Source organism: Glycine max, chromosome 14, assembly GCF_000004515.6.
Source record: "Glycine max cultivar Williams 82 chromosome 14, Glycine_max_v4.0, whole genome shotgun sequence".
NCBI classification, from domain to species: Eukaryota; Viridiplantae; Streptophyta; class Magnoliopsida; order Fabales; family Fabaceae; genus Glycine; species Glycine max.
Window position 1 is genome coordinate 21202457 of NC_038250.2, and position 8802 is coordinate 21211258.

At 34.0% G+C, this 8802-nt stretch overlaps 1 protein-coding gene across 1 annotated transcript; it reads right to left on the reverse strand.

Moving 5' to 3' along the window:
* Window positions 1–2555: 2555 nt before the first annotated feature.
* On the reverse strand, window positions 2556–7116 carry LOC100798030 (uncharacterized). The gene is made up of 2 exons (XM_003544605.5): window positions 6482–7116; window positions 2556–3221 (listed from the first exon to the last, which is right to left on the reverse strand). The coding sequence occupies exons 1-2, from the start codon at window positions 6909–6911 to the stop codon at window positions 2704–2706; spliced, it is 948 nt and encodes a 315-aa protein (XP_003544653.1). The 5' UTR covers window positions 6912–7116; the 3' UTR covers window positions 2556–2703.
* Between the last annotated feature and the right edge of the window lie 1686 nt (window positions 7117–8802).

Consider the following 8802-nt stretch of genomic DNA (forward strand, 5'->3'; position numbering starts at 1 on the left):
GACTAATTGGGAATATAACTGGTATTTTAGGTTTAATATCTAGACTTTCAAGTCCACTGTTATTATTGCGTAGGGTATACTTGCTTTTATACGAGCCTAACATATTTTACACATCCAAGTGCCTCTAATTAAATAATTAATTATAAGATGATGGGTTGTTATATTTATGCCTATGATATATATATGTCATGTTGTATGTATGTTTTGATGATTTTTAGAGTAGTTGAACCTAAGTGGATGGGCCTTAAGTCATGAGATAAGAGTGGGTGATTTTAGTGAAGTGTGGGTGTAAAAAGAAGGAAGTGAGAGAGTCATAAACTCCTCACAAACCCTTAGCAAATCTGGACCAAAACATAGACTCTCTCATTTTACTCTTTTCTTCCTTTCCAAGACAACCCACCATTAGAGAGTGTGAGACCTTGAATTTCCTTGACTCAAGGGACCTTGTAGTGGTGCTCTTTTTGAGTTTTGAGGCTAGTTTGGTGGTAATGAACTCTTTTATTTCCCCTTTCATTTTCTATTTTCGTTTTTCCTCCATGAGCACTTGTGGAAGTTTATAAAAATGTACATTTTTATGGTTTTGATGTGATTTTTGTTGGTTTTTGGGGTTTGAGTGGTATGGAATGTTGAATCAAGGATTTTGAAGACTAGTCTTGGGATCTTTTGGTTTTACAAATTTTGCAATGTCAAACAAATTTTTAAAGATCTGCCATTTGTATTGGATATTTTAAGACTAGACATGTTAAGTGTTTTAGACTTAGTTCTCTTTCTCCATACTTAGTGGTTATGATAGAGGACTATCCAAGGAGAAAGAGTTTGACTTGGGTGGACTCAACATGGATGGATGGACCAATCACTTGAGCCAGGAATAAGAGATTTCAAGAAGAGTTTGACGAGAAACTAAATTCTCTCATGGAGGAAACATAAGAAGTGAAGCTCATGAATTTTAGCCAACTTTTAGAATAAGATTTATGTTCATTTTTAATTGTATTTTGAAACTATTTTTGGACTTGTAATGGGTTGGTACCTTTTTATTGTTATTTTTTTAAGTCTTTTAATTATTTGACTAGTTATTGGATCTTAGGCCTAATTTAGGGTTATTACTAGTAATTATAAATAAGCTCCTTAAATACTTTGTTGACAGTATTTTTTATCAAATCTCATATAAGACACAATTAAGAGAATACATCTCTCTTGGTTCTTATGTGAAACCTTAGGTTCTTATCAAATGATTTTATTCTCTGTGACGAATCATTCCCAACTTATTAATTTTCCAAGATTGTGGCGTTGTTCTTAACATCTCTTTTTTTAATTCCGTTTTTTGCTTTTTATTTTCCTAAATTTTAGAGAATCCTAAATAGGTTCTTCAGTTTGTTTATGCTATGAATTAGATCCGCAAACTAGGATTCCATCATCATCACATATGAAAAGACATATATATCTTAAAGTTTCTAAGAAGCAAGTTCAACATTGGATAATAGATTACCAAGTTTAAGTAATCAATTACAAAGTGTTGAAACAAGCAACATAACTTACATCTCTTGAAATATTAATAGGTTTTATCGAATTAATTGATTATCCGATCCAGTTTCAAAAGAATAAAGTCTCTATAACTCAAAATAATCAATTACCACATATTGTAATCGATTAAATTGTGTATGAAAATTTAGGAGCTTTATGTATTTCAAAATAATTGATTGTCACATTTGATAATCGATTATTCCAAAATCATACCAACATGAGAAGTTCTCTTTCAAACAAGATAATCCATTTGAAGCTATGATCATGGGAATAATAAGAAGAGTAATATTCAAAGTACGCAAAACCCGTCTAGACAAAGGACAGTCCAGGAAGTAGTGAAATAAAGTCTCTGAGGACCCTCTACACCTAGGACATGTATCATTAGGACTAATATTCTTGTAATGGAGCATCTGGAGAACTGACAGAGAATCATGCCAAATAAACAAAGAAATTTATTTGTTATGGTAACGTAATAGCATATGTTATAAATAGGAAAGTATTATAGTGTATTTAATTTAAATGTGAACAAGGATATTAGGGACAATTATTTTTCATTGACTTCGAAAGTTTTAGACTTTATTTAATTTAACGTTGATCTCGAAAGATCAAAATTAGAATTTTGTGAAGTTCCAAAGTCTTTAAAATCAATAATAGTGTTCAAAATTTACTACTAGTGAGTAGTGACACTAGAATAGAGGTTACATATATAAACCAAGAAAAAACTTTAGGTGAAAATCACTGGTAATTGTTTATCATTAATAAAAAATTTACTGTAATAAAAATGACTTGATTGCCCAATGGCTAAGGCGCTGGTTTACGTAAACAGAGGTTCTGGGTTCGATTCAAGTCTACTAATGCTAGTTATTTTCCTTTTCAATTTTTCTTTAGTTGTTGCGCATTTCGAGTTATTTCTCTTGGTTAACGTGAGAAAACACAATTGAAAATTTGTAACGAGACCCTTTCTATTACTTGGGCAGTTCCTGTTTGAGGAAAACGTAAAATTCATAATTAGAATAGTAAACAAATGCGTCTAGTTAAAGCTGTAATAAATTACTTTCACATAAGCAGCATCAGTGATTGAACACAACTAGAGAGTCTACACTATAAAGAAACAACATTCTCCTATGCTGCATTCTATCACTAACAAGAATATAAAATAGTTATAAAAGAACATCGTAATGTTCAGTTACACTCTTGGGGAGTATCACGTAGATGCTTAAGGGTGTTGAAGAAATTTCCCAGGCTTGCTATGAGCTTGTCCCCTTGGCATCTTGTAAAGTCAAAATGGGAGTCCTCTAAATTTTGTGAGACACCCCCCTTATAGTCTGCTGCTGATTCACTAGCAATTGTTCCGATTTCTACAGCCAACACTTGCAATTTCAGAGTCAATGTTTCCTCATTTTCTTCCCTGTTAAATGTTATATTTTCTGTGCCAATCGGCTTTGGCCTTTTGATATGGTGGTTTTCATTCAGCTCTACTCTGCCCGGACTCTTTGGTGGCATCACCAAGTGCTTTGGAGGTCTTTCTGCAGTACCTTTCAACTTAGGTCTTGATTCTAGGAAGTCTTTCAAATACTCGTCCTCTAAATTATCATCCTCGAGCCCTTCTTCATAGCTGTCCTCAGGCCTTTGTTCATGAAATTTCTTAGGCTTTTGAACTTGGCATCTCGATTTACTTCGTTGCCGTTTTCTTTTGGACCCTATTCATTGAATTTATGAAAATTTATCTGTTGTGAAGTTCTAAAGAGTAAATAGACAATGAAATACAAGTTACATGATAATGCTCCAAACGGGATTAAACAAACTTAGTTTCATATTTAATTCATTTCCTAAATAATTAAAAAAGTGAGGAAAACTTTTAAGTCTCCCTGTGTATCATGGTTCTTCCACAATTTCAACATTTTTATCAATGTTTTAACTTTGTAATTATAATTATTTGTAATTTATGCTCAAGTAAAATTTGTAGGCTCCAAGCCATAGTTTTTTCCTCAATTTGCTCTCACCTTGTGTTGTACAGAAGGAAAAAGAATCAAACTCATTTTCAAATATCCAATTTTAAAGATCTAGATTCTTGTGTCATATAAAATTTGTATAAAAGTAAATCTACTTTTATTTATTTGAAACCAAAAGTAAGTTTTGCAATTATATTAGTATAAGTATACATAAAATTATTCATTTATTTTTTGTAGAACTAGAAAATATATAAAAAAAATATCACTATTGCATCGTAATAAATAATAAATAATCCTTTCAGTTTTCAGGGCAAGTATCCTAGATGATCTCTTAGGAATGGTTTCTTTGTCTTATAATATTACATGAGGCAGAGTTTCCTTGTTTAAGATGCAAAATTTGATTATTCAGATTTAAGGGTTAATGCAGAGTACACTGTAACACATTTATACTTTATTATTCAGAGGGAAAGTTTGTTCTCTTTTTTTCCTCATCATCTACCTAAAATACCTGTAATATCAACAATGTGCTTAGAGATTCAGACATGAATACCTATCTAACTCTGAATAATACACTGTTTTATTGATAATAGAAGAGAAAACAAGAAAGGATAAGAGCCGTAGCTCCAAATCTTAGAAATCTCTAGACTCTCACTAACAACAATATTCTCAACATGGTTCCCAAATTTGCCCCACTACACCCATATAACACACTCCCTCTAACAGACTCAACCTTCTCTCTCTATTACCAACTCTGCCCCTCCCACTAATTCTTGCCTATAGCTTGTATTGCCTTGGGAATTTGGGACTACAGGAATAAACTAGCAGAGGTTTACGAGTTAGGAGTGTCATTCATATCAGATTCCATGATGAATATTGTTATTCATTCAGTCCACATTCTCTATATATCAAGGGTTTTGAATAGGAAAGGCAAAATGAGTTTAACTCATAAGGTCAGCCAAACATGTTCTTTTAGCAGGCCAGGTTGGCTCATTGGTCCGTTTTCCCCCATTGATGTTGGATCATGGACTAATAGATTTAGAACTTTGTGTTAATTATTAAGATCTGTCTGGTTTGAGAGAAAACATATTATTTTTTCATTTTTAGTTTTTACATAATTTTACTAAAAGATCATATTGCTTTCACATTTCCTTCTCTTGATTCCAAAAATTTCACTTTGATTGCCAAAATCCAGTTGCATGACAACCTCTATTATCTAAGATGGTTGTGTCAATGAACTATGGATTCAAAAGCCATTATCCGCAACCTCCATCGAAAACCTCCTAATTTGACAGCCACCATCAATCCAAGCCTAGCTCTAGATGTGCTCAACAATGCAATCATCTCCGATACTGTTGAGGCATACGTAGCATCTTTCATGCAAGGGCAAGGACCATGCATCACAGCCTTACTCGCAGACTCAGTGACCCATGCAAGAATTGGTGCAACCCGCGAGGGCACCGTGAGACAATAAATTTTTTTGGCAACGCTTTTAGAAAGGGGATAGCAGGAAAAATTGGCCTTCCCAATCCATTTTTAGAAAAGGGCCAACCCACCTTGCCATGTTTTTCACAAAGCGGAGTGATTCAACCAGCTTTACCAGCTCTGTGCATGTTCAAATCTAAAACTATAAAATTATACAGCTTGTAGTTCTTCATATTAAATAACTAATTAAATTTCATAATTTGTTCAGTACGCTTTGCTAAGCAAGAGAAAAATCAGAATATAAGCAAGTTTATATTTAAGAATCCCCACAATTTCTTCTCATGAATTTTTATTCATTAATGAGGGCCTAATTCAACCTAAGGCCCCTAAAGCCTACTTCCACTTCCACCATTAATGAGCAACACTGCAATCTGGCAAACATGTGTCCTTTAGAGCTCAAGAATACATTTAAGCTAGCCAAATACAAGTATGTATGCTTAATGGGAAGCCTCCTTAACCTCCCCCATTCTACTCAAACACAAACATCTCACCCTGATTTATGGCCGCAAAGACACAAACCAGTTCAACCAGGTGTTCCTACTAGGCACCCATAAGTTGTCGCTATCAGCCAAGATACAAACCACAAATTCCAGATTTTTCCACATGTTTAAATGCATTGAGTAAAACTACTTATTTACTTATTCAATCAATCACCATGGTAATGATTGTAGAAAACAAATTTTTACACCAATGTGTATCAAACCGAAAACAAGAACAAAACTGGCATATAGAACTGCACAATGAAGAAGCAAGAAGCAACCTTAGATACAACAAATCAAATCAAATGAACAAATAATCTTAATTCTTAAACACAATGTAACTAGGGTCTGTTGGCTCCAGATAAACCAAGTTCGATTTTGCAATCAAAATAGGGGGAGAAATATGTGTACAGCTTCTATTCTATGTTGAAAAGTTACATCTGAATTTATAAAAATACCATTTTAATCCTTAAAACTATTAAATTCTAGTAAACTTATGATGATAAGACTAACAAGGATTAAAAATTGAGCTTAATTTTCACATTAAGTGGGTGAACAGTTACAAAAGTCAGCAACCTTACTATATGTAACAAAGTAAAAAAAAAAAAAAATCAGCAATTAAAAACCATCTTATATAACTATTTCAAAAGTCGGTAATCTTTCACCACGTAACAATCTATAATTATAGGACAGTATAAAATATCTTTAACTCTAATTTCTACCAGGTCCGAGTGGAAAGGAGGGATGGCTCACTAAAGGTAAAGGTTACTAGCCACGTCTAAAGGTGACTAGCCATGAGCATGGAAATTAGTTATTAGCAAAGTTGGTGGATACTCTGCACAATGAAGACAAAGAAAATCTCTAATTAAATTCTAAATTTTAGAGTTTCAGAAATTAAATTAACCGGTAACTATATTTGTTTTTTTTTTTTTGGGTGAGATTTGGTGTATCACTCTTCCAAAAACTCAAAGACACAAAGTTCACATACACACATGACACACCACTAAAATCAACGAGCCATCCGAAAGACATCAAAACGATGCGTACCAATTTCCACGGTTGCGTCGCGCGCCTCGTTCCCATCTTCATCATCGCTCCCAGGATCCACCATCCCCCGCTCCTCACGCGCCCTCACAACGCGTTCGATGGCCTCAAACAGCTCGCGGTCGAAGCCCGGCGGCGGCATCGCGCCCCTCGCTCCCCTGGCGCCGTCGTAGGCCGCGAGCAGCGCGCGCCACTTTCGGCGGCACTGCGGGAGGCTCCGCGGCACGTCGAGGGCGGCGCAGTTCTCGGCGATGATGTTCCACTGCTGGTACAAGGAGAGCGCGACGGAGCAGTCCGCCTCCACCGCCGCGACCTCGTTCACCAGAATCAGCGATTCCGTCACGCTCCAGTCCGGCTCCGCCTGCGAGCGCGTGCGCCGGAACCCGCTCCCCGAAACGGCATTGGTGATGACGTCATTGTCGTGCTCCTTCATTCCTTCTTCGCCTTCGTTTGATGACTTTAAAAGGTATTGTTCATTTTTTTTATGAATTAAAGATATTAGTTCCAAATCTATCTACACAATTTTCTCATCAAATATGTTGAGGCAATACGTTATTAGATAGAATGCTTTTTTTTTTTTTTATCAGCAATTAGATAGAATGCTTGACATATATATAGTTAATTTATGTTTGTTTGAGTGATCAGAGAAACTGCATCTCCGATGGTATTTATATGAGCAATCTCATTCATATTATCTCAATTTAAAATAATTTAATCAATTTTTTCTCTAATGATATTTTTATTGATAAGTTTTTTAACTTATAAATATTTTATTTTCTTTCTTATATTTAATACAAAGTTAAGTAACTAATAAGTAATAATGATTTATCTAAGCAATTTTTTCTAATTTTAAGCAACTTAAATCACATATGATACACTAAAATAATATTTTTTTTATTAAGTAACCCATTAAATAACTTTTATTGTAGATGTTCTAAATGATCAAAATTAATTTCTAGAGATACAAGTATGAATTATTCTAAAGAATGTATATAACGATACCAAATGTCACGAATGAAATTAATCAATTTATTCATAGTTTAATTTTAGCAAAAACAACTATTGTTAACATTGGTGACAATTTCAGTCTTTTAAAAAAAAGTTTTAATTTAATTATTGAATGTGTAAAAAGTGTAACAACTTTAGTCTGACTTTGTGAGACTATTTTGTCATTAAGTTATAATGTTCAAGTACCAATTTGATATTAAGTTGTAATATTCAATGATTAATTTAACATTAAGTTGTACTCAAAATAATTATCACGCTTTTTACATGCTCAGAGGCTAAATCAAAATTTATGCACTTTAGCCTTAGTGACTATTGGTTTACACATTCAGGGGTCAAATTGATAATTTACCCTTACTTTTATGGTATTTAAGAATGCTAAAGCTATTGGGATCAAACATTTTTTTTGTCCTATGTCTGAGACTACGGATGTCTCCTAATCCACAGGATTAAAGACTAATATTACTTGCAATATGTGACTGCGACTAGTATGAGGAAATTTTGCACATAGAGAAAATCGATCCTGAGTTCTCCCACTAAAAAAATCATTCTCTCACGTGTGAACTAATGAAACCTTACACCTCTCAATCAATCCTATGAGTTATTGGGAGCACACATTTGATGTGTCTTTTGTCAATTAAATTCATGATTTAATTTAGGACACTATTTGTTTTGTGGATATTTTAAAAGTTATTTTTTGACTTTTTCAAATTGGTTTTAAGTTTTTCTAAAAGTTTTAACTCTTCTAAATGGTCATCTTGACCAGACATGAAGAGTCTATAAAAGCAAGGCTTTGTTTTGCATTTTAAATTAATTCATTCTTTCAATCTAGAATACTTTTCCAATCAATCTCTTACAATCCTTTACAAGCCTTGAATCTCTTTGAACTTCTTCTTCTTCTTTGTACCGAAAGCTTTCTGGTTTTCCAAACCTTGAAAACTTGTGTTATTCATCTTTTCATTCTCTTCTCCCTTTGCCAAAAAGAATTCGCCAAGGACTAACCGCCTGAATTCTTTTTGTGTCTCTCTTCTCCCTTTTCCAAAAGAACAAAGGACTAACCGCCTGAATTCTTTTGTGTCTCCCTTCTCCCTTGTCAAAGAATTCAAAATGACACAGTCTGAGAATTCTTTTGATTCTTCCTTTTCCCTAATACAAAAGTGTTCAAAGGACTAACCACCTGAGAATTCTTTTGTATTCTCATTCACAAAGTATCAAAGGTTTAACCGCCTGAGGTCTTTGCCTTAACACATTGGAGGGTACATCCTTTGTGGTATAAGTAGAGGGTACATCTACTTGGGTTTGACTGAGAACAAGAGAGG

Excerpts from the sequence above, each read along its gene's own strand:
- LOC100798030 (XM_003544605.5), bottom strand. The coding sequence starts at position 6,911 with ATGAAGGAGCACGACAATGACGTCATCACCAATGCCGTTTCGGGGAGC. Across the intron at positions 3,222-6,481 it reads CGACGCAACCGTGGAAATTG|GGTCCAAAAGAAAACGGCAA; the intron begins GTACGCATCGTT and ends TTCAATGAATAG.